Source organism: Gopherus evgoodei, chromosome 15 (assembly GCF_007399415.2).
Source record: "Gopherus evgoodei ecotype Sinaloan lineage chromosome 15, rGopEvg1_v1.p, whole genome shotgun sequence".
Taxonomy (NCBI): domain Eukaryota; kingdom Metazoa; phylum Chordata; order Testudines; family Testudinidae; genus Gopherus; species Gopherus evgoodei.
In genome coordinates this window covers 25506188-25531933 of record NC_044336.1, presented here as the reverse complement: position 1 = coordinate 25531933, position 25746 = coordinate 25506188, and the positions used below count along the sequence as shown (strand labels likewise).

Here is a 25746-nt window from a genome sequence, read left to right as displayed (position 1 = left end):
TTTGTTTTCCTGGGCGATGACGTGCCTCTGAAAATCAGGCCCGTCGTGTCACAAGCTGGGCACCTAAAAATGAGGATGCTTCCTTGATGGTGATGGGTTTGGTGATGTGTCCTAGGTGGCACAGAGAATCTGTGAACGTGGAAGTTATTAGCTCCCAGTCCCATGCTGCCTCTTCTAGACCTTGTTTCTGCCTCGAGGTCTCATTTGCTCCTATCCGTCTTGGGGATTTAGATCACCACTTATTACTATGGCATCCAAGTGCCTAGAAATAACGAATTCCCTGGTAGAGTTACTTAACCTCTGTGCCTTAGTTTCTCCATCTCTAAAATGAGGCTAATCATAATCCCAGGAGTGGAAATTCATTAGTTAATGGGGTTTGCAAACCACCACGGATAAAAAGCACTGTAGAAATGGCAATTATGATCATGTGATCATCATGTATGAATGTAGCAAAAATAAATGGACAGCAATATCCATGTTTTTGACAGCAGTCTGCTTAACTAGGCCAGTGTTAACCAGTGCCAGGTAAGAGAACTGCCAGTTCTCTCTCCTACTGCATTATGGCATTTCTGTGCATGATGTTCCAGCTATTTGATAGAAGAAGGTAAATATTTTCTCTTGTAAGAAGAAAGCAAGATTTTATATTAAAAATACATTTGTTTAAATTCTTCTCTTTACCTAAATGTTCCCTAGTTACACTGGAGCAATTTGGAAGGTAAATTGTTGTGTGGGCCTTTTTGTTGCTCTTTAGAAGGAAGTTACTTAATCCTGGTAATTAATGCAAATTGCTTATGTTACTATCTAAAATCATAGACCAGTTAGTCTATAGGGCCAAAGTTGTATTGTCTTGGGTGTGTGTTTTTGTGTTAATTTCATAAGAACGGTCCTACTGGATCGGACCAAAGGTCCATCTAGCCCAGTATCCTGTTTTCTGACAGTGGCCAATGCCAGGTGCCCCAGAGGGAATGAACAGAACAGGGAATCAAGTGATCATCCTGTCGCTCATTCCCAGCTTCTAGCAAACAAAGGCTAGGGACACCATCCCTGCCCATCCTGGCTAATAGCCATTGATGGACTTATCCTCCATGAATTTATCTAGTCCTTTTTTGAACTGCAACCTTTGGATATAAGCAAAGCAGGGCTGCTCCCTGTCCCCTCCTGACGCTCACGCTTGTTATAATCTTGGCCTTCACAACATCCTCTAGCAAGGAGTTCCACAGGTTGAGGATGTTGTGAAGGCCAAGACTATAACAAGGTTGAGCGTCAGGAGGGGACAGGGAGCAGCCCTGCTTTGCCTATGTCCAAAGGCCAAATTTAGGGTGGGGACAGTTTTTCAAACTTCTCCACCTTATCTCTGCAGTAAACCCTAATCCTGACCTGGGGGCCTGTCTCACTGGAAATGTGATTTCATTTTACCTCCCAATCCTATGCCAGAGTCTGATGTGAGATTTTAGACAGGGTTTTTGGCTGTGCTAATTTCCTGTATCTGATTGTATAATCATCTTTTTACTGTGCCGGTTGTGTTTTGTTTCCTTGCTGGGTTCAATTCTCTGTTCTGCTTGGACTTCCTGTGTGAGCTCAGGGCCAAGGTATTTAGGCTCCTAACTTCCAGTCTCTCCATGAGTTCCCCATCTGTAACATGGGAATCACAACGCTGCCCTACCTCACAGGGGTCTGTAAGAATAGATGCATTAGATTGGGAGGTGCTCATGTACTACAGTAACTAGGGTTCTTCATCAACCTAAGATTGGTAGATTGACTCTGTTGTTTCTATGCTCACTCACTAGGGCTTGTGAGTCGCCTGCCTTCTGCTGTGAAAGTGCACAGGATGTCTGCACATGAAGAGCTGATGTGCTGGGACTAAGTGAGTGAATGTGAGAGCTGCAAAGTTGGGCTCCAAAACGAAACTATGCCAAAGTTTGGAACTGGGCGGCAGGGGTAGTTTGGGAACCCATCTCTAGGCTAGGGAAGTGGTCTTAATTCCCAAACCCTGCTCATTTTTTAAATTTTATTTATTTATTTATTTATTTATTTTGCTGGCATTAGGACTAGTGAGAGAGCAGCATTGCATGTTTACTGTGCCCCATAAATAGAGCAGCTTATTTGCAGCCTCACAAATGTCCATTTGAAGTGCTCAAGATGGGTGTCCTTTACGTAGAACGTGCTGTATTTCTCATAGATCCTGACGGTGTGATGGGAAGTGATTTCTTGCCTCAGGCTGGAAGGGCCTATGTGGTTCTCCTTTCCTTGTAGGTGCCTGAGGCTAGAACTGCATTGGCAGGTAATCCGTCCCCCCATTTCATTGACTTTACTGTCCAAAAGTAAATGCCTGTATTCTAGTTCTATACACCAGTATATGTGTGGACAGCACCTAGCACAATGGGGCCCTGACTCCGTGCCGGGGCCTCTGCGTGCTACAAATAACTGCCATAGCCCAACTGATGTGGAGAGGAGATTCCTCGCTAGGACCCAAGTTCTGAGATTCCTCTCCTGAGTGGATGCAGCTCGGGCATTGGGGGGAGGCTTTAAGTCACCTTTGTACCCTGTGAATTTGAAGGCCTGCCCAGCTCCCAGTGCTCCTTACACTACACCCATCGCTGGGGCAACTGAGCAGGTCCCCGTGATAAGAATTCAAGAAGAGCCAGACAGAGTCAGACCAAAGATCCCTTTAGCCCAGTACCTGTCTTCAAACAGTGGCCAGTGCCAGGTGTTTCAGAGGCAATGACCAGAACAGGTTGTCATCAAGTGATCCATTCCTTGTCGCCCATTCCCAGAGGGTAGGGACACCATCCCTGCCCATCCTGGCTAATAGCCATTGATGGACCTATCCTCCATGAACTTGTCTAGCTCTTTTTTGAATCCTGTTATAGTCTTGGCCTTCACAACGTCCTCTGGCAAAGAGTTCCACAGATTGACTGACTGTGTGTTGTGTGGGGAAAAAAAATACTTCCTTTTCCTTTTGCTTGTTTTAAAGCTGCTGCCTAATTAATTTCATTTGGTGCCCCTTAGTTCTTGTGTTACGAGAAGGAGTAAATAACACTTCCTTATGTACTTTTTCCACACCAGTCATGATTTTATAGACCTCTATCCTATCATATGCATGAAGTAACCCTTGCTAGGCTTTCTCACATGTGGTTTTTCCTCCATTTCTCTTGGCCAGGAGGGTGGAAAATTTCATATTTGTTGATTTAGTCTTTTAGCGTTGTGCTGTGTGCTCTTGTTAGCATCAGTTGTCAGGAGAAGAGTTGAAAGTGGTGAATTTCATGGTAGTGGTTAGGTCCTGCCAGGGTGAGTTTCCTTGCTCTTGCATGAGTCCCTGAGAATGTTTTGTCTCTGGTACAAGCAAGTATTTTTCCATTACCCTAGAGGAGCAGAGTTGGTGTCAATGAGCTTTAGGAGATCTTCGATGGATCTGGTTCCATTCCATTAAGAGCCCTGAAGACGACGACCCTGGCTATGAACTTGACCACTCACACCCTACATGCACCCATGCGACCAGGGCCGTCCGGTGGATGCAGGAGGGGACAAGTGGGGCAATTTGCCCCAGGCCCCACAGGGGCCCCCACGAGAGTTTTTTTTTTTTGGGGGGGGGCCCTGGAGCAGGGTCCTTCACTCACTCTGGGGGCCCCAGAAAACTCTCGCGGGGCCCGGGCCCCCGGAGCTTCTTCCGCTCTGGGTCATCATCAGCAATTCAGCGGCAGGGGGGTCCTTCCACTCAAGGACCTGCCGCCGAAGTGCCCCAAAGACCCACGGCAGGGGTCCTTCCGCCCCAGGACCCGCTGTCGAAGTGTCGGGTCTTTGGTGGCAATTTGGCGGTGGGGGGCCCCTGCTACCGAAAACCCCAGGCCCCCTGAATCTTCTGGGTGGCCCTGCATGCGATGAGACCCAAATGTTATTGTCGTGGCACATGGAGGAATTCCTGGTTTATAGAAGCAGCAGTTCCTTTGAGCGCTGACACATGCTCTGTGGCTGTTTTGCTCAGGGGCTGGTAGTTCTTTCTCACTCTCCCAGACACGCTACATCTTGCCTGCATTTGATATCCATCTTTTGCAGGGGAGGAAAAAAGGAAAGGGAGGTGGGAATTAATCAGCTTAGGGTCAGAACAGGAAAAAACACTGCTTAAATTGGTAATCCCCTAGGGATAGGAATCGGCTCAGAGCTGCGGAATGAATTTGCAGACTGATGTTTTTCTCTACCCCCTTACCCCCCAAAAAGTATTGTGTGTTAAAATGCTAGTGCAGTCAGTTCTACTGCAGTGTTCTGTCTCCTGCCCACCCTGGGTTCAGTCAGTGGCTTGGGCTGAGATGAAAGCAGCTGAAAATGTCTTCATCCTCACCCATGGACATTTTTGTCCTAGCTCAAAATTTGACACGAAACATCCTGTTTAAAGCACTCTTTAAGCTTTCCCATGCACTAGTTGCCCCCCGTGTCCGTGTCCATTGGGGTCTTCTCTGCAGAGCCTACACACACCTACATTTACAAGGAGGTGGATCAGAACCCATAATTTGTTTCATTGGTTGTCTGCTCACGAGTGGAATGGGAGGAGGTGCTTCAGGGCACCACTGAAGGGTATAAGCAGAACTGTGGAACAGAGGTGATCGTATAACACAGGCTGGCAATAGCCGGATATGGCCAGCTTTTTCTTGCCCAAACCTTCAAATCAAGAGTCCCAGTGAAGCTTTCGTCACAGGATGCAGGAATCGCTGAGGGAAATTCCCTGGCCTGTTATGCTGAAAGGTCAGACTGGATGGTCTCAAGGGTCCTTTCTGGCTTTAAAACTTCTTATTCTGAAGTTTTTCTTTCTAGCTTATTAGACTTTTTGCAAAACTTTGCTCCAGAAGAATGGACACAAACTCTAGTACAAGAACACTGTGAGGCATTCCAGACTGTTTACAAACCCTAATTAAGCTTCACCACCCTCCTGGGAGGTAGAAGTGGGAGCGCTTTCCCCAGCTGTAAAAAGCTGTCCCATTCGGGATAGAATGGATTTACTGTTTTTAACATAAAGCAACAAAACTATATATATAATATGGCTGCTGAGGACAGGACTGAAGAAATACCAGCTTCTGTTGCACCTGCTAGTTATCAGAGCTGGATCAGACACGAGGGTTATTACTTCTCGACTTATGTAAAGCACCATGGGATGTTCAATGAACACAAGTGAGCAGGACTTGACCTCAGTCTCAGGGAATTCAGCAGACTTGACCTAATGGAAGTGAGAGGAGAATTTGACCTAAAGAAACCCTGATGTGCTCAGATTGAGGGTAAGGCTTAGAAAAGCCCATTGGGTAACTCCAAGCAGGGCTAGATTCAAGAGTTCCCAGCCCACTCCTTTGGGTATCGTGAACACCCCCAAGGTATGCGGATGGTTTGCAACTAATGTTGGTGTTTAGATATTTCCTCCAGAGTGTTTGAATTTCTTTCTGGGAATCTGAGCTGCATTATGATCCTTTGGTAGTGAGAGGGGAATGGATGGAGAGGTCCTTGCTGTTTGAAGAGAGCCAGATGGGGAAGCTCAAAGATGCAGTGATCTCTGCTGTCTTATTTTTCCAGGTTTCTCTGAGATAGGAAGCATTGCTATTCATTCCCCCCAAACAAGCGAGCATACTGCCCTCCTGTTTCCCTCTGTCCTGCGGCTGAATCACAGGCTTCGGGGAAGTGGCTCTAGACTGTTCAATCCATTGCTTTACCTGGTAATCCACAGCAGTCTTGCATGACATTTTTCAAAGCTTACAAATCCATTTAGGATATGGGGAGATATCGCAGTAGGTGGGTTACACCTGTTGGCCGTCAAGAGGGAAGAGTTTGCTGTGGGATTAAATGGGATTGCAGGGTGTTCTTGGGTGAAAGCTGAATTAGTCTAATAAAGGAGGATTTAGGTTTGGGGGGGGGGAGGGGAAGACGCTCAGATTCCACTGGCTGGATTTGCTTAGGGTCTGTTCAGCATCAACACTCTTAACTGCTTACTGCAGTTCTCCATTTAACACTCCAGTAGCTCTAGGCTGTAGCAAGCCATTGAGTCTGATTCAGTAGTTCACTCTGTTTGTAGTTAGAAGCACAGAAGGTGCTTACTCTGGGAGCGGCCAGAGAGATATCACCATGGCTCACGCAGCCCCTTTCTGTGTGGGCCAGGAGTAGCTGTCTAGTATGCACGACCTCCAAGTCATAAGGAAAGGGAAGAGATGGGGAATTTCTCCTTTCTTGCTTAAGGAGCTGAATGGCTGAGTTCAGATTGTGAGACAGTGGGAGGGGTAATGGCAAAAAAGCACCAAGCTTCCTACTGGGGCTTTTCCCATGACTATTCTGGTTGAAAGGGGTTAATGAATTACCTCAAGGGAGAATTCCAGACCCAGGTACTCATCTGAGGGTAGCACAGACTTCATTAGCTGAGGCTTTTCTGTGATTTAACTCTGGATTGGAGTTTTGTAAGCCCTTCCCACCTTCCCCCACACAAATGTCTTTGCAGTGCCCCTAATCAAGGAAACAATTAGCAGAGGCCACTCTCAGGCCATCTTCACTGGATGGTTTGGTCTTTCAAGTACCAAAAATGCTGATATTGGGTGGAAAAAGTCTTGTCATTTTTTAGTCCATTCTCCTTCCAGGACAGAACACAGAGGACATTAAAGTTACCTCCTACCCTGGTGATGTGAAGTTCAGTCTACTAAAATCTGGAAGCCAGTATTTACCAGGAATGGCCTTACAGCCTAGGAGATTGGCCTTGACAATCTAAAGCCATGATGCCATGGGTCACTTTAATAAAGCTACCACTTCAATTGTCCATCTTGACAGCAACCAGGGTATAAGGACAGTCAAACTGTTCATGGTTATAGCTAAACTTGCCAGAATCTGATTTAAAAAAAAAACAAACAGTAATAAACATCAACATTATTTTTAAGCATTTGTTTCAGGTGTTTTGTTAATCTAAATTTAAAATGTTGTGTGAAATTATGAGGAGGGTCAGCTAATAACTATTTAATGACAGTAGACGTTGAGATTCACCTATTAAAACACACATTGGCAATGTCACATATAAAATATACAACGTAAATATCCTTAAACTGAACTCTAGTAAATTCTTAAGCAGTATTTTGCTTACTTTGCCTCTGTAAATTTCTGTTATTGATGGAAATATTTTTGTTGGTGAAATCAACATTTACTGATCAAACTCTTATCCTTCCGGGTCCAGTTATAGCTAAGTTTAAAAAGTGACAGACCATTGAATGTGTAGGAGTGGTTCTTCCCCCTTTGTTCTCTACTGTGCTTTTTCTGGCTTTGGTTCCCTTTTGGAGCAATTTGCAGAGAGATCCAATTTCAGTGGATTATCTTGGAAGCAAGCAAGCAAGCAGGATGGGAACTTTTGAAAGTCCCCTCGCCATCCTTTTTGTACAGTTATTCTCATGAAGACTCCTGCAGACCCACCATTTGACAGAGAGGTAGTTCCTTTAACCTATCTCATCAGAGGCTGTGCCATGTACATCACCAAGGGGCTGAATGTGGACCATGAGTTGTGGTTGAGAGCTGATGTGCTTTGCAATGACCACAGCAGTGATGGTACAGACACCTACCCAAGTTTGTATAAAGTAAATGCCATCCAGAGTGGGATTTGCCCCAACACTCCCATCTGTCTGAGGCTAGATCTATAGTGGTGGGTGGGTGTCGACTAAGATACGCTGGCTTCAGCTATGCTATTTATGTAGCTGAAGTTGTGTATCTTAGGTCGATTTTACCTGGCCACGAGGACGGCAGCGAGTCGACCGCTGCCACTTCCCCGTCGACTCCACTTCCGCCCCTTGCCGCAGTGGAGTTCCAGAGTCAACGACAGAGCGATCGGGGATCGATTTTATCGCATCTACGCTAGATGCAATAAATCAGTCCCCGATAGATTGATCATTACTCACTGATCCGGCGCGTAGTGTAGATGTACCCTGAGAGTGCCATCTTCTTTATCCCCTTCCAAACTTACTCAGCTGGTATTTCATAGGGCTGTCATCTCTTCCTTAGTCTCCTTAACATTCCCAGCAATTCGGGATGCGTTTATTTGAGGTGTATCTGCAGAGCTGGTGCTACAGAGAGACCCTGAGAACTTCGCACTGAATATGCATGGAGAGGTGTTTCTTTGTAGTCACTGCACATCTGAAAAAATTCATTCTCTCACTTGGAGACCTTTTTAAGTTTTTTCAAGTGTATGTCCCTGTGAACGCTTCATCATAGAATGCATGCTCTTCCATGTGTGCTCGACCGGTGAATGCAAAGGAGTGTCCACAGGCCTGTGGCACTTTATGCCTCCAGACAAGGGCACATTGGGGCCCCTCAGTTCCTCCTCTGCTCCACGGAGCTTTGAGAGATGCAGTGATAATACCATGGTTCTGTATTCTACTGTATACCTACCTGCCCCTGTCTCTAATCCAAGACCTTACTCAGACTGCATCAGGAAAGAGCAAGGGTTCTCCTCTTAGCACTGTCCTGGCCAAGACAAGTGTGGTACTGGAACCTCCTCCATTTCTCTGTGGCAACACCACTCCAACTTCCTCTCAGAAAGGCTCTCCTGTCACAGAACTACGGACCCTGATCCATCCCAACCCCAAATTCTTGAACCTGAGAGCATGGTTCAGAGATGGTTCTGGAGCACGGAGCTAACCTGTTTGAATAACATCTAGTCAGTTCTCCCATCTAGCAAGCAACCCAGTACTTGCAAAACTTACCTTCAAAAATGTAAACACTTCCATTCCTGGCTTTCTCATTGCTCTTCCCAAGCCTCAGAGGTTCTGCTCTCCAAAATCATGGACTATCGGTTGGATTTAGAGATGCAAGGTCGATTGATGGTCTCACTCAGAGTACATTTGGCCACTATCACAACCTTCCATTCACACACCGAGCTCTTCAGTCTTTGCCTACCCTACTATAGCTAGATTCCTCCAGGTCTTACTCAGCTTGTTTCTGCCTGTATGGAACCTGGCCTCTGAATGGGACCTCAGTTTGGTTCTCGGTGCTCTGAAGAAACCTCCCTTGGAACCGATGGCCACCTGTTCTCTCCTCCACCTCTCACTCAAGATTTTGTTCTTCATAGGCACTGCTACATCTAGATGAATGGGAGAACTCGGTGGTTTTATGGCTGACCTGCCATATACCACCTTTTATAAAGACAAGGTTACTCTGCATCCTCATCTCTGCTCCCTCCCAAAGATCTTTTTGGGATACCCTATTGTATCAAGAGTGTTTCCTGCCAGAGTTCTAATGAAAACCTCACGGCTCCAAAGGGGAGACCAGCTTGTCTACACTAGATGTCAGAAGGGCCCTTGCCTTCTACTTTGACTAAGGCTTTTCAGGCTTCTCCTCGGCTATTTGTATCACTTGCAGAGAGGATGAAGGACCCACCTATTTCCACTCAGATTGTCGAAGTGGGCTTCACTTGCGTCTTTGCCTGCTCTAAATATGCTGGGAGGCATGCCCCTTGCAGAGTGACAGCAGGTTCCACTAGAGCTCTATAGCTCTTCTGAAGGAAGTTTTCCATAACAGAAATTTATAGGTCTTCAACTTGGTTTTCTAGTCATACCTTTTGCCAAGCATTACACCACCTGACCCACTTCCAGGGATGATCCTGCCTTTTGTGATGCAAGCCTCCAAACTGTCTTGGACTTGCATCCTCAACACCCGCTTTCTTGTCCCATTCCTGCTTGGGCGCCTCAGAGAGTGGCACAGCTGTAGGAACATAAGAGGCTGCTTACCTTACAGTGACTTGAAGTCTTCAAAACATTTTGTCCCTAATTGGTGCTTCACCTTTCATGCTCCTTCCCCTCAGCTGTGGAGAGTCTGCATTGCTGTCAAGAAGGAGCTGAATGACCCCAGGCCCATATTTCACAATATGCCCTTGTTTGCAGGCACAAGATGCTGTTCTGCACAGGCGTGGGCTGAAGGAAGCTGCTTTGCACTCTCTGATCAAGAGTGCATGAGCGCACACACATCCAACAGTGCAGCACCCATCGGAGAAAAACATCTCGGAAAAACTCGAGTTAATGTTAAGTGACCTCTCCTTTTATGCAATAGGGCAGCTAGCGTAAATCTGGGAGGGGGACAGGCACTGCCTCTGGGTGACTGAATAAAGCATCCATCTTCCGTATGGCGTAGTCAGACCCCCAAGAGCTTCTACCGGTGGAGGCAGAAGCACAGTCTGCACACCTGGCTTCCTGTCTGTGTGAAAGTGTAGGTGAAGGGAAGGACTGTTGGAGCTGCAGTAGAAGAGGAAGTTGTGGGAGGAAGGGGAAGGTCACAGGCAAGGAGATAATGTAATCTGACAGCCCATCAATCCAGCTATCACAATGTTATCTTGTATGGGATGTTTTTTAATGAAGGTGCCAGGTCTGAAGGAAACCTGCCTCCAGCCTCTTCTATGGGTTACTTGGAGGGTGTCCAAGGCTCTGACATCACTCATGTTTATCATCTTGTTTGAAGAAAATCCCCTTACTCTTTCATCTTCTTGTCTATTTAAACATGACATGGTTGCCTTAAAGGGCCAGTACTCTTTTACCAAAAATATGGAATACGGTGGGGATGGAGGGCAGAAATCTCACTGGATAGGAAGAGCTGAAATTAATTGTTCTGACTGAGCTAGGTCTCATTTTCCCACAGAAGTAAGGTTCTGAAATGCAAGCGGCTGAAGGATGTCGTCGAAGGTCTTCATAACCATGCAGTGAGGGTTAGCCGAGGGTGGGGCCTTGTGTTAAAGTGTCACTGAGCTGATAGAGATGGGAGGTGTTTTGGATTCTTGTTCAAGCCTGTGTCCTGATCCAGAACTTGGTAATTGTCCCCTTTTTAATAGGACAAACTAACCCCCCAGCTCTGAACACCCCAGGCTCTGAGTGCAAAGTTTTGAACCTGGGGCTTCTCTCTGATGCATTTGTTCTCTGGCTTGATCAGTAGCCTTTTTGTAAGCCTTGGGGGGGTCACGCTGTCTATCTGGCCATGCAGCACGTTCAGCACAGGCAGAGACTAGGCAAGCTTGTCTCTGCACTGCCCCTTCAGTCTGCTTCATTTGTGACCTAGAGTGGCCACTGGCTGAGAGCAAGGTTCTGCTTCCATGGCATCCAGTCCATCACCTTTCAGCTGAGCCCTCCAAGAAGGGTGACTGTCGTGCCGGTGTCTTTATGATATGTGGGCATCTTATCGGAGACTCTAAACTCTTCTTGGGTGGGTTGGCAAAAAGCCACTGATTACTAGGAATTCTCTCTCATCCCTGAGCCATCTCCAGAAACTCACCATTGGCCTGCAGGTGAAACGTGTCCGTGTCACGTTGCCTGTGCTCTGAGCGTCTCCACCTAGAAAATAACCCTGTGGCTGCTCTGTGGGTTGATTGTTCCTCCGACATGAGAGCGGGAAGCTGCTGCAGTGGCAAAAGGAGCTGCAGTCCTTTACCACACATTTTAGTGGCAAGCCAAGACATGTTACATGGTTTTCAGTGGCCGATGTGAATTCTGACTGGGCTCTGGCAGGATTTTGGACCCAGCCTTGGGAGATGGCTTTAGCTATTCTTGTCTTCAACTGCCAGAATAAAGGGGATGGTCTTCGTGCATCCTGACTTCTATTGGGATCTTGTGTGTTGTCCATTATAGGCAGCAGGGGTGTGAGAACTGGTGTAATTCCAACCCATCACCAATTTTTGTGTGTGAACATGTAAGTGTGTTTAGTTAAAGGGACCATTTTTCCATGACTCATGGTGGCTTACAGTATAAAAGGGAAATGACTCACCTTTCAACTGAACAAGAACTCCTGAGGCTAAGCTGACAGCACCTGTCTGGGACATGGTTACTTATTAACACATTGCCGACAAGGGTGGCATGGGAACAAAATGCTTGCTTCACTTCCTCCAGCTTAAGGAGCTTTAATGACATCTATGCCGAGGCGCTCTGTGTTTTTTGGCAGGGCTTTCACATTGACTGTCTAGGTTGGTAAACAATGATAATCCACTCAGACCAAAGCTCTGTGAAGAAGGTGCAATCTTGCAACAGAGTCAGATTATTTATCAATATTAGTTGTGTGTTTTACACTGGTCTCTAGTGGGGCCCAGCAGAGATCAGGGCCCCATTGTGCTATGTGGTGTCCCAAAGAATTTACAATTCTAAAGAGGCGGACCACAAAGGTGGGAAGGGAAACTGAGGCACAGGGTGGAGACGTGACTTGCTCAAGGTCAGAGCCAGGAAGAGAACCTCAGTGTCCAGATTCCCATTGCCGTACCCTAGCCACTGGACTGCTCAGATTCTTCTTAAAGTAAACTGCTCCCCCAACCCCCTCACACACTTTATTTGGAGGAAGGTTCAGGTCCCACAGTCCTGGTCAGTAAAGTCCCACCATATTGTTTATCTGCGAGGGGATAGCTCAGTGATTTGAACATTGGCCTGCTAAACTCAGGGTTGTGAGTTCAATCCTTGAGGGGGTCATTTAGGGATCTGGGGCAAAAATCTGTTTGGGGATTGGTCCAGCTTTGAGCAGAGGGTTGGACTAGATGACCTCCTGAGGTCCCTTCCAACCCGGATATTCTATGATTTAAGAAGGGAAGAGACAGAACAAGCTTCATTAAGGGACTGCTTCCATGAGTGAGAGGGGAGTTTACTCCAACTTTCTTTCCTCCTTGGCCTCTCTGCAGAGACCGAAACTGCATCCCCACGTAGTTCCAGAGGTGATGGGTTTTGTGGGGTGGATATATACCCATCACTGGGCGTGGCATTGACACCATTCACTATTTTCATGTAGGTCAGCTGTAGCTTTCTTGACGAAGCAGGGAGTCTCTGGGGTGAAAAACTCTTAGTCAACCATTTCATCAACGATAACAGAGGAAACCCGATTCCATGTCTCCCTCAGGGAATCCTTAAATGCTGCTGGTCTTCATCCTCTCTCTAGCCTATTTCCCCTTGCCTCTCTGCTTACCTGAAGAGTCCACAAGATGGGGCTAGGCTATGCCAGCTAAGAAGCACCAGCAGGTAGCAAGGCTTGTGCCTAAATACTATGGTGTGGATACCTATGTATGTAACTATGACTCCCAGTCGCTGCCAACAAGGTCTTGATTCACAGTGAAGGTCAAACCGGCGACTTTTGCATAAGACTTTGTGTTCAGTCCTGGACCATGCAGAAATAGACCCCCCACAGGTTTACACCCCCACAGTCTTGGAGGAAGAGAGTAGAAGACAGGAGAAAATAGAGGGAAAGTGTCTACTTCCAGCTCTGAAACCCTCCGACCCAAGTAACTTCCATTAATCATAACGGACAGCATTGCATCCACTGATCAGCTCAACTTTCCTTCAATCCTCGTGCCATATTTGAGGGGTACCCCAGGTTTCTCAGTGCTGCAGCAAAGCTGAGCCGCTCAGAGTTTCCCCCCGTGAATTGTGGGAGCACTTCTCTGCCTTTCTGGATACACTAGGTGAGTTGTGGCAAGGGCCATTGGCAAGTTAGCAGCACTCGAGTGGTGCTAGCTCGCTGCAGAGCGATGGTGGTAGCAGCTGAGGGTTATGCTCACTCGAGCTGGAGCCTTTGCTCCTGGCAGGCCCACCCAGCTTGAGTGAAAAGCACCACCATGCTCCAGGGAAGGGGGTTTTGTGCATGGACGAGACTTGAGTTAGGGGCAGCGCTCAAGTAAACTGCAGTGAAGACGAACGCTGGCATGCTGTTGTGCAGTTGTCCATAGTAGGGGTTTAGGCCTTTCTCTGAAGTATCTGTTAGATGCTGGCTGCTGTTGAAGGCAGGATACTGGCCTGGAGGAACTAATGTTTGCACCGCTGCCAGATACAGACTGGAGATGAGGAATGAGAGAGAAGGCATCCCATATCATGTGACCCATTTGGTGCTAACAATAAGCTGGAGAGACACACACCCTCTCTTCCCATCCCCCCATTATCTGCCCACCTACAGTGATTGCACCCAGGAACTGTAGTCCAATCTGGTACCATCTGGAGAACATGCTGACATTCTTCTGCGTGATTTACTAGACTGAGACATAGTCTCAGGAGACGTGATGGATAGGCCATAGCTGTCATTGTCTACATGGGCTGTAGTGCTGGAGGATAGGCTGCATTGACAAGCAAGGATTAGGACTCAGTAGGTCTGCTCCATCTTGGTTAGATTCTTTCCCTTTAAAAAAAAAAAATCCCTCTCCTGGGTGATTCTTTTCCAATGTAACCCTTCACTCACTGAGGATCACTCTGGTCATTAAGCACGTTAGAGCATGTGAGTGAACCAGCATCCCAAAGCTATGAATCGCTTTAGGGCTAGAATCAAATCATTGTCTGGTATGTAAAGCGACTGAACGCGCCCACCACTGTCTCTCTCCCTTTGTTCCACCCACACATTTTATATCTTCTGCTCCCTCCCAACTTTCGGAGGAGAGGGCCAACCTGACGGCTTGTAGGTTATTTAACAAATTAAAAATAGTCCTAGCCTTTCTCCCCTCCCTCAGAGTATTGCACCATGTGCTTCAGCCCCTGGAGAGCCCATGCTGGGACAGGAAATGGGACAAATTCACCAAGTGAGCGACAAGAGAAGATGGTGCTGTACGAAGTTTAGAAGTATGTGGGGTTTATTCTCTAGGCTAAATAAGTCTCTGTGGGCCAGATCCTCAGCTGGCAGCAAATTGGTGTAGCTCCATTGAATTTCTTTTTGTCTGTTGGAGCACCTTCGTCAGCTAACCAGTGCTTCTGATGAAGGGTGATGATATGATTAATGCTCTCAGGAGATCTGGGTTCGAGTCTCACCTCTGGCACAGATGCCCTGTGTGGGCTGGGGAAAGTCATTTAAGGCAGGTCTATGCTACCCACCGGATTGGCAGGTAACAAACGATTGATCAGTCTGGTTGATTTTATCGTGTCTAGTCTAGATGCGATAAATCGATCCCCGAGCGCTCTCCCATTGACTCTGGTACTCCACCACCACAAGAGTCGATGGGGGTGCAGCAGCAGTTGACTCAGCGCTGTGAAGATGCCGCGGTAAGTTGACCTAAATATGTCGACTTCAGCCATGCTCTTCTTGGAGCTGAAGTTGTGTCTCTTAGGTTGATTTCCCCCCGCCCTCCCCCAGTGTAGACCAGGGCTTAGTCTGCTCCTCATCTATAAAATTAGAGATAACCAACCCTCCTTTGTCTTGCCTGATTAGATAAGAAGCTCTTTGGGGCAAAGTTTGGCTCTTCCTATTCATACTTGCAGCATCTACCATAAAGGGGCCCCTATCTTGGAGGGGATCACTGGGTGCTGCAAAAAGACTCCCAATAATAGGATCTGCCTCTCTAGCTGCATTTTCATAAATCAGCTTATCTGATGTAAAGAGTTCCCAGTGTATCAGTGGGGTGAGGGGAGAGGGTCTAAATGTGGGTTACCCTGTAGGCAAGAGGCAGCTGGGAAGCAGTGCTGGGGGGGAACCATGAGGCCAGAACTGTCGGAACGGTTTCCTGGCCTGTTTTGCTTTGCTGCCCATCCAGTTGCGCCGAGCCTGTCCCCAGACACAATTCCCAGCCGCCGGAATCTTTATGAATTCGAAAAGCGTGAAGTAGCCAGAAGAGACGCGGCCGCTCCCAAGCGCTGGTCAAACCCCTGGAAGCACACGTTTTGAGGGGGCTGAAGAGGGAAGCAAGAAATTCTCAAGCAAACAAATCTGAAGGCACATCCTATTGTGGTGTTGGTTATTGCCTCCCTTTATATTTTCTCTGGACGTAGTGCTCTTCCTGTCCTGCTGTTGAATGTGGAACTGACCATCTGCAGCCTGGGCTCTTGTGCGCTATCCGGGGCTCTAGCAGTTCATGCTTCTTTCTCTTCACCTCCCGAGGGTGGCAGTGTGGCCTCAGAGGGAAAGGGACCCTGGAGCCAAGAGGAACCTTGGGCTGTAGAGACCTCGCTGCCCCACTATGTGTGGGGCCTTATTGTATTGGCCAAGTCACTTGACCTCCTGGCATCTCAAGGATCTCAGCTCTTGGGTAATCCGATAATAGTGCACGTGAGCCAGGCTGTCCTGGGGAAAGGAATTGCATATGTATTACTGTCCATGTAGCTTTCATCCTGGGGATCCCCAAGCATTTTATGAATCATTTGCCCCCCATTGAAATGCAGTGGGGTGGGAAGCAGAGGACAGGGTGAAAAGTGCTTTTAGGAGCACCGGTGATTGTATAATTTCTCCATTTGCAACAGCAGGGAATTTCATAATTAACAGAATAACCACCTGAGCTGGAATACACCCAGCATACCAGGGCTTATATCCCACCCTAATGAAAAGTGCCACGGAGGGGGAGGAAGGTCTAGTAATGAAATGGGCAGGACGCTGGGGTCACATCTCTTCTACAAGATGGCATTTGGTCACTGAATCAGAAGATTAGATCTTGAGTCCCCAGTTCTGCTCCCTGCTCTAATCTGGGTTTGCTTTAGAGTTCCTCCAACCCTCCTTTGCTTCCTGGAGTCCCCAAGAAGCTGATGGTGTGTTGCCTCTCCTCCTGCCCAGTGGCATCCTCAACTTAGGAAGCAGGTAGAGCTGTTCCAGGTACCCGTGGGGGCATCTGAGTATGGGGACAAATGTTATGAACACATGCTCCTTCCTCTCTGGGCTGGGATAACATGTAGATATGCTTCCGAGTACCAGAACCACCATCTAATGAAGATGGGAGGAGGCAGTATGGTGGTAGTGGACAGAGCACTCGACTGGGACTCAGAAGACCTGGGTTGTGTTCTTGGATCTGCCTCTGGGCGAGTCAGGTCTTCCCATTCCTCAGTTTCCCCATCTGCAAAATGGGGATAACGATGCAGACTTTACAAAGAAAGTGCTTGGAGGTCTACTGGTGGAAAACATGCTGCTAGGCATCATTATTAGCATGCAATAGAAACCTGGACGTACTGGTGTCGTCATAGCTATTTTAAGAACACCTTCCCTTGTCATGCTAAGTATGGACCTGAATTCTGGGATCCCATGGGGAGCCGTGCTGCTCCTTTGAGGCCAGGCTTGAGTGAGGCACTTCAGGAAATGGCTTTGATCTCCTGCGGCAAGCCTTTTTTCAAATGAAGTGCGCCCTCCCTCCCCCCACCCATGCACCCGCCCTGGGAGAGGGCGAGATAACTGATCAGATCCTGAGCACACAGCTGCGCTATCTGTGTTTTTATGGAGGTTTGATTGCTGCCTGCCATGCCGCTAACTCAAGGAAACTTCAAAAGAAGCAGATTGTAAGTGCACCGCCTTGTGCAAAGAATCCTGAGTCCCGCGTGTGTGGCACTGTGCCTGCCAACCCAGTGCTCATTAGGAAATCTCTTTGGCATGTCAAATCTTACTGCAGACAACACACTGTGGAGCTTTCTCTTCTCTTTTTCCATTGCCATCAGGGGTTGGTGAGGCCAAAACTGTGCTAGTGGTTTCCTTGCCCCGTGGGTTTCCGTGCCTGATTGGCTGTGCTGCCCACGGGGAAGCTGTGATGCTTTTGAGTTGCAGCGGGGGGGAAGGTGCTCCATTACATTTTGTGTTTTGGATTTAGCTCTTGTGAATTAGGCTGACGGGAACAGCCAGAGGTTCGTAGGGTGTATTGCATTTTTCCTTGAAGTTGCACAATGATGATTTTGAGGCAAACAAAATACCCTTTGGTCCCTAGAATGAGTCTGAAACTCACTGTCCCTTGTGCTGATAGTGGCTGGATTTGAACCCAGGCCTGCCATGCTAAACACTCTGGCATTGATTCCACCATATGGAAGCTGGGATGTCAACCGGATGCCATGCAAGACAATAACTTCCTTCTGCACTGTTCCCCCCCCCCCCCCACATCCATCCGTGATGTATGTTAAGTCTAAAGGCTTCACAGTAAACTCTGCTGAACTGCGGGTGTGGGGGCGGGGCGAGTGGTATGTTTGCCTCACTAACCAAAGGCAAGGAAGGACCTGGAGCTGGGATGAAAGATTTCTGGTGGGGCTCCCGGTGTTTGCTAGCAGCGCAGGGGTTAACAGGCTGAGTTGGGGGTGGAAAGGAGAAGAAGGGTTCTGACCTCTCCACTCCCCCATGCCGTTCCCCTTGGCTGCTGCGATTCCATCCCGGCAGTCAGGAGGCTGCATATTGGTCTCCGGAGGATGGGCCAGGGTAACACCACAACATAAACAGAACATCTGGAAGCTCTTAAAGGGTTTTATTTTTAACACATTTGCAAGAGCCGGCGATATTTGTGCACAGGGTTTTTGCAAACTCCTAGGAGCTGCATTATTTCCTGCCCCCAATACCCAGTTTACCCAACAGCAGGCCTGGCACGGGTCCCCCTCACTGTTTATATCAAGAGCCATCTCGTGGCATTTCTGATGTGGATGACACCTTGGTGCGTAGGTGCCAATCTTATCTGAACACGGTTCACTCTCCACAGCTCTCAGAGATATGAGAGGTGCACCAGGTGCGTACAGACCTCTGCCTCTCCTCTATGCCATTAGCTGGTATCAGCAGGAAGGGGAAGCCAGGCCTAGCACCCTCATTAGGATACCTGTTAACAATGAAATGCTTTTGATTCTTTGACCAAAGGGGGGAAAAATAGGGAAGAATAGAAAAATCTAATTCCTTAAAGGACAAGACCCTCCAGAGGCCAAATGGAGTTGGATGGCTCAGAGTCGCAGTGAAAGATTTGATTCCCTCTGTAAGGTACTCTTTTAAAAAAAGCTGCTGTTAGCTGTGTGTTTAAACGCTGCCTGTGAGAGGGGAATCCTCCGAGGGGATGTCGACACCTGGAGCAAGGTGTGGGATTCCCAGCTCAAGGAGATGTCTTGCAGTAGCTCTGATCGAGCTAGTGTGCTAAAAATGGAGTGTAGCCCTGGTGGAGTGGCTTGCTGCCTCGCCTTTCGGACAGGGATGTACTCAAAGAGGCGAGCCCCTCCTGTCACCCGTACCGTTTTGGCCACATTACCACGCTAACTCATTCAGGGCTACCCAGTGTATGTCTGCCCGGGCCAGGAATTACACATCCCGATTGACATGTTAGACATACCCCCAGAAAGGGAGGGCTGGGTGTGATCCACTCTGACTGTACCCTTCATCTTCACAGCTCTCAGCGCTGGACCGTCCTCTTGCCCCTCCCAAACGCAATCCCGGGTCCATGGCGGCTTTAAAAAACCAACCCAACCCTCCTGCCCCCAACTCGCTGTAGGACCCCTGGTGTTGCAGCTGAGGAGGCAGGAGATGGTTGGGAGAGAAGAAAATCCAAGCATCGTACAAGGGAATTCACTGGGGACGCCAAAGCTGTGTCAACAGGGGCAGGGCTTAGAATTGGCCAAGCCTTGTTGATGAAGCAGTTCCTTGGTATCGTGCCCTCAGTCAGAGTCGCAAGGCCAGATCAGTGCTCTTCTCCCCTCTCCCTTGCATTGTTAAATGTGGGGAGACCACGTCGGCAGGAACGTTACCACACGGTTAGCTGTTTGGGGCCTGATCATCATGATGGGTCTCTGCATGAGGGATTCATCCCCAGGCCACCACCCTTCTGCACTGGGCAGACGCTGCTGGGCTGACATTGCTTTGTTAGTCACTTGACCTTTAGCTTTGTACCTTCCAAACGCTGCAAGGCAGATGCTGTGCTACCCAAGAGGTGGGCTGCCTGATGTCCTCTCTTTTAGTTCCCATGCAGCTGACTTCTCTAGCCTGGAAGTGGGTTGTACGGCAGGAGTTGCATGTACGGCAGTCCTGCCCCGTTTCCTTTCTCAACACTCCATTCCTACACTTTGCTTCCTCCTGTCTCCACCAGGATATTTGTACTGACCGCAGAGGTCACCCACGAGCCCCCAGTGTTTCCGCTCCTGTTCATCCCCTGACAAGTGCATGGAGTTGCTGGGCAACAGGGAGGAAGCCCCAGTTTGAATCACGCGGGTTTGCTGGTTACTGTGTGTTAGTTTCCCAGAGCAAAGTCGCATTTATTCTTAACCTAGAATAATCTAGAGATTGGGGGGGGATAGAGGGCGGAAGAGGAGCCAACAAACAGCATCCAAAACACTGAGCCCCTGTTATCCATGGTTTTAAGTGCAATGTTGTTATGATAGGCTTAACTTCAAACCAAGACAGTGCTTAGAGTAGCGATACTCAGACCTCAGCAGTTCAGGAGCCAAATTAACATCAACGTTGCCCAAAAAAGCGACAGTCGTGTCAATTCATTGTTTCATTGTCTGTCTGTCTATTTTCACAGCAAAATGAATGAGCAAGTATTATTTTATCAACTACAATTGGGTAATATAGTAAAAGCTGCCTGATTGGTTAATACCTTAGATTGGATTATTAACCAGTCACAATGTTTTAGTATCACATGCTGCAAAGAGCCGCAGGAGATGCATTAAAGAGCCATTGGCAGTTCCCGAGCCTCAGTCTGAGTATCGCTGGATTAGAGCATGGTGTGCTTAGTCAGGGCTCCTGAGTTCTGTTCCTGCGTCTCTCTTTAAGGCACTGTTCCCTACTGTTGGGTACTGGAACAGTGTAGCTGTAATCTTTCTGTGCCTCAGTTCCCCCTGGCAAAATAGGGTAATACCACCATCTCCCAGAGGATTTGTGATGTTTCATCAGTGACTTGCAATTCGCTTGGAATCCCTTGGATAAGTATGTATCCGTACAGTAGTAGTAAATGATTTTGCCATCTGTGTTCCCAACCATGGTCCTTTGTTTGTTGAAAGGAAATCAAAATGTCATTTCCAGACATCGGCCTCTACCTGTTTCTCATATTCATCAACCCTCTATCATGCACTCTGATGTAATCAATCCAGAGCCATTCTAAGCAAAGATTTCTATTGCAGATCAGTTTCTTAATCACACACAAAGATGATAGGCACCGACCCTAGGAGCAGATGTCATTTCTTGGCTCCCTGGGGAGATCCAGCTAAGTACATTGCTTTTCCCAGGAATGAGCTTAGCACATCCTCCTCTCTTATCACTGAATTATAGCTCCTTGGGTTGGCTGGCTCAGTTATCTGCCTGACAGCTCTTTGGCAGCCTATTGGAAATGAACTAAGAGGTCTTAGACCAGTTTCTAGTGCAGTGTGTCCACATCACACAATCCTCCATCCCTGCTGGCATCCCCTAGGGATGTCATGTCAGCAGAGAGGTCGAGTACTGAAGAGAAACAGAGGCCGAACTCCTTTCTCCCCTTTAGAGGGGTCAGCATGAGCATTGTGTGGGGGAACTTAAATGGTTGCTGCTCATGCCAGGCTGGCTCCGCTGCTGTGCAAATACCTTGAGCCTCCTGAGCAGTGATCAGTGTGGTACTGAGCCTACATTAGAAGCCTCGTTCTGCCCTGACATTGGCTTGTGTTGTGGTAGTGCCTTAAGGCGCCATTGGGATTGGGGCGCATTGTACCATCATCGTGAGTGGTGAAAGACTACTGTGGACCAATGCACCAGCCACGGTTGATGTTGTTGCACCAAGCATTGTGTAGTTATGTTCTCATCTCTGGCTTGATCCGTTGTGTTAGGTGCTGTACAGAAGACAGTGGCTTTTGGAAGATGCTGTCCCTGCCCCGAAAAGCTTAGTCTAAACAGACACAATAGACAAAAGCTTGTGTAAAGGGGAGCAAATCTAATCCAAGTGAGAGAGGCAACGTTAGGTGCAATTCTTGTTGGTGTTTCACATTTTTGTATTGCGGTGGAGTCTCGAGGACAGCCAGGTCAGCGCTGCACCAGTGCTCGGGGCTGTATATGGAAATGGTTGTAGAATCTACCCCAAAAAGTTTACAGTCTAAAATATTGCAGGGATCACCTTCCATCACTTCTACCCTACACATTCCCCATGCTAGCCAGGGTTGGCAATGCGGTGTACTTCACTCCCTTCAGTCCTCCTCTGCATGCTGCCCCCAACATAGCTCAAGAAGGAAGCAGTTGATTAAAAGTCCTTTGATTGGTTACCCTGAGACTGCTGGGAAAGCAGTGCCTATTACCTGCTTCTTCTCCCCATTTCAGCAGTTAACATGGGGGTGCAGTCCTTGTGGACTTGGGTTTGGGTTTGTACTTCCCAAGAGCTTGATTGTGCAAGGTGCCGAGCCTCTGCCAAGAAGCGCGGAGAGTTTGTGACTTCGGTATGAGTTGAATACTTAGCTTCTCTCCACAGATGCGAAGCACCTTACGGCAGTGGGCCCAACATTTTTAAGGAACCCATCAGGCCTGCTAGTTGATATCTACGCTTGCCGGCATTGCTCCAGTCTTTTTGCTGTCGTTGGAGGAAGTGGGTCACGTTTAGTAATAGTGGAGGAAGTGCTTATTCCTTTGTTGCAATCCATTGCTTGACAGACCATTCACTCCTTGCTCTTTTTTTTTTTCCTGCAGGTTCTGTGGTGAGAGAGGAAGAGAATTCTGGGCACATGGACCTGGGATGCTAACAGGAAAACCAACCTGCTGCTGGAGCACGGGCCAGGACTTCCTCTGCGGAAGGGGCTTCATTCCATCCAGTAGTCCTTTGGGAAGTGAAATTCTGGGAAGCTTTGCCTGAGACCCCTCAGTCTGCGGAAGGGAAACTCTCAACCTGCAAGACCTGGAATAGAGGCGTTGGGGAGGCGGGAAGGAGCTCAGGTTTTGGAGGCTGTGGTGGGATCTTTCAACTAACCGCCTCCACTGTGGAAATGGACTCCTGGCCAGCTGCCCACAGTGCAGTTACTGTGGTTCAATTTCTCTGCTATACTCAGCTTCCTCCTGGCTCTCACTTATCTGGTGATTCCCACGCAGAGATGGGACTTAACCAGCCTCCTTCAAGACGCATTCTTATGGGCCCTTAGACTTGGAAATTCTCCTCTTGGCCAGGAGACTTTTAGGCCGGATATGTTGAAGTGAACAGCTATGTGCTTTTAAGCCAAACGGGAGCTTGATTTCCCTGCTCTTTGGAAAGAGACCACTGTTCACCCGTTTCCATGGAAGCAGCTGTGGAATTTTTTTTCCCCTATCTCTCCCTTCTGACTTCTTTGGGTCTTGGACCTGTACGGTGGCTCGTTTATGACCCAGTGCAGAGAGCATGTTACTCCAACGATGCAGCCCCTTGCCATGGCAGTAGCAAAGGTGAAAACTTCTAAGCCCGTGCAACGCTGGGAGCAGCTGTTGGTGTCTGGCTGGTGAGGAGAGCACGTTGGCGTGTTTGCTGGGATAGTCGCATGAGATGCAAATCCCCTCTCATGGTGTAGGAAACAAACATGCTGTATGGTCCTGCATGCATCAGTCCAGCACAAGGCCAAGGAGACGCCCTCGAAAACAGAAGGGGCCAATGCATCATTGCAACCTCGTTTAAAAAATAAACCAGGTTGGGTGGGGGACCAGGTGAAGGGAACGCAGGTGACCTGTAACCACAGTGAGGGGGAAGATCAAGACAACAGTAACAAGCTGGGGAACTGTGTCACCTTCAGCATCAATTAAATGTCACTCTTAAAAAAAAAATCCATTGCCTCTCTTGCTACTCAATTCCTTCTGCCTTAGCTCTGAGACCTCTACGCTGGGCACTGTCAGACAGCTGGAGAGTGGAAGCCTGACACGGTGTGAGCAGGAGTTCAGGCCCCAACATGCATCCAGCTCAAGTGGCAACTCTGAATTTTAATTCCTCCTCCTTAATGTGTGTGGTTTTCAACTCCCAAACCTGAGTGTTGTCATTCCTCACCTCCCAATATTCATGCAAAGCACAAGAAGGTGCTCTGTGGAACTATACAGTAAAAAGAGATCTAACTAATACAGAGATTGAAAATATTTTTCAAAAGGACAAGATTTATGCCTTCTTCAATTCTCCATAGGAGCTATTTTCTCATTGAAGACAAGTTAGAATAAAGACTGTATGTTTAATATGATTGAATTCAGTGTGTGGTGATGCTTCTCTTATCAAGGGCCTAGATCAGAGATGTAAAACATTTCATGGTTTAAGTTTGTATGATTTCCTGCTCACCTATTGAATCGGTGTCGCTATGTCTTGGCTTCCTGCTCCTGCTTTGCGTTTTGGGTTCAAACTTGCAGAAACTCAGTCAGAAATGCTGTATGTCCCATAGTTTTCGACTTGAAACTATCCTTTGGCCCAGAATTGTTCCAGAGGTTTTGAGTCCCTTTTCGTGCCCTTGGACTGATATTTGAGAGTGTTATGAAACCACGAATCAAATGATGATTGAGTGACGTGTGGTTTTGTAGTGATGGTTTTGTGTGGCTCATAATGAAAGATGTAGGGAGCCAGCTGCACATTTGTTCGTTCAGTTAAGGAGCCCCATTTTGCTGATGGGCACATCGATCGCCATTTGGTGGGCCATTTCATGTACCTACATGCCCAGCTGCAGAACTGGGAGTCTCTGTTAGTGGTGCAGAATAGATCCGTCCAAAAGGATGTTCTCCTTCCTTCATTCTCCAGGGACCCAAAGGCAGGTCAAATGTTGGTCTTGAGTCTTCTCTCACCTGTACAAGCCTGAAATAGAAAAACCGGTTTGAAGTTGTTAGTCACACTGGTGCAAGCGAGAGGAAATTCTGACTGTGCGCAAACTACTCCTAAAACAGTTTCCCCCACATCACGTAATGCTGTCTTGTGGCAATGATAGACTTACAAGGCCCACAGGGGAACCAAGGGATAAGTGTAAAGAGCTAAATGGGCTTGAATGCAAGAGTAATCCTGTGGTTTAGTCAGCTGCTGGAGTGCTTTTGAATGGTTGTGCAGGTATTTCTCCTCCTGGATGAACAAAGAGGTAGAGCAAAGCTCAGTGTATTGGCATTCTGCAGCCCCAGCCTCAGTACGGCAGCAATAACTAGTAGGAACGTTCCTCAGGGAAATTATAAGGTTCCTGTCAGTGAGTCAAACCTGGATATTCATGATTGCGTCGTGTCCCAGTATTGCTGCTGGCTGAGGATTCATCAGACACTTGTGCTAAAAGTACAGACTAAACTGTGTATAGGGAGGGAATTCAAGCCAGGGTGCTTATCCTGCTTGTTCTAACATCGCTGCTCCAGTGGGCAACTGACAGTGTCCCTAAAATGTCTGCGTGAAGATTAGACTCTTTCAGTCAATGTAAAATCCACCGCACAGTCAAACTCTGCATTCCGGGGTAACATACATGATAGTGTATGGCAAGTTACACAGGGAGTGTGAGTGTAACCTACCCACGCGGGGGAGGAATGATGCTGTTATAGCAGGAAAAACAACCAACAGGCAGCCATAAAATGTCTAAACCCTTCTTACACCCTCCTGTTGGTTGCTTTTCCTGCTACCGTTCCACCCGCCAGCCTCTACGATGGCTTCTGCACTCATCTGATCATAGAAGGTTGGAAGGGACCTCAGGAGGTCATCTAGTCCAACCCCCTGCTCAGAGCAGGACCAACCCCAACTAAATCATCCCAGCCAGGGCTTAGTAGCCTGACCTTAAAAAAAACTCTAAGGAAGGAGATTCCACCACCTCCCTAGGTAACCCATTCCAGTGCTTCACCACCTCTTAGTGAAAAAGTTTTTCCTAATATCCACCCTAAACCTCCCCCACTGCAACTTGAGACCATTGCTCCTTGTCCTGTCATCTGGTACCACTGAGAACAGTCTAGATCTAGAGGGGAATGATCACGTCCCTCGATCTGCTGGCAATGTCCCTACTTATACAGCCCAAAATGCCGTTTGCCTTCTTGGCAACAAGGACACACTGTTGACTCATATCCAACTTCTCGTCCACTGTATCCCCTAGGTCCTTTTCTGCAGAACTGCTGCCTTGCCACTCGGTCCCTAGTCTGTAGCAGCGAATGGGATTCTTCCGTCCTAAGTGTAGGACTCTGCACTTGTCCTTGTTGAACCTCATCAGATTTCTTTTGGCT

At 47.9% G+C, this 25746-nt stretch overlaps 1 protein-coding gene across 1 annotated transcript in view; it reads left to right on the top strand.

Annotated features, from left to right (window-relative positions):
* Positions 1-25277, top strand: part of SLC39A11 (solute carrier family 39 member 11) — a 415701-nt gene extending 390424 nt beyond the window's left edge. Inside the window, exon 8 of the mRNA XM_030534252.1 lies at positions 22270-25277. Within this exon, the coding sequence (XP_030390112.1) occupies positions 22270-22432 (163 nt within the window). The 3' untranslated portion in view covers positions 22433-25277. The remainder of the gene's footprint in view (positions 1-22269) is intronic.
* The last annotated feature ends 469 nt before the right edge of the window (positions 25278-25746 follow it).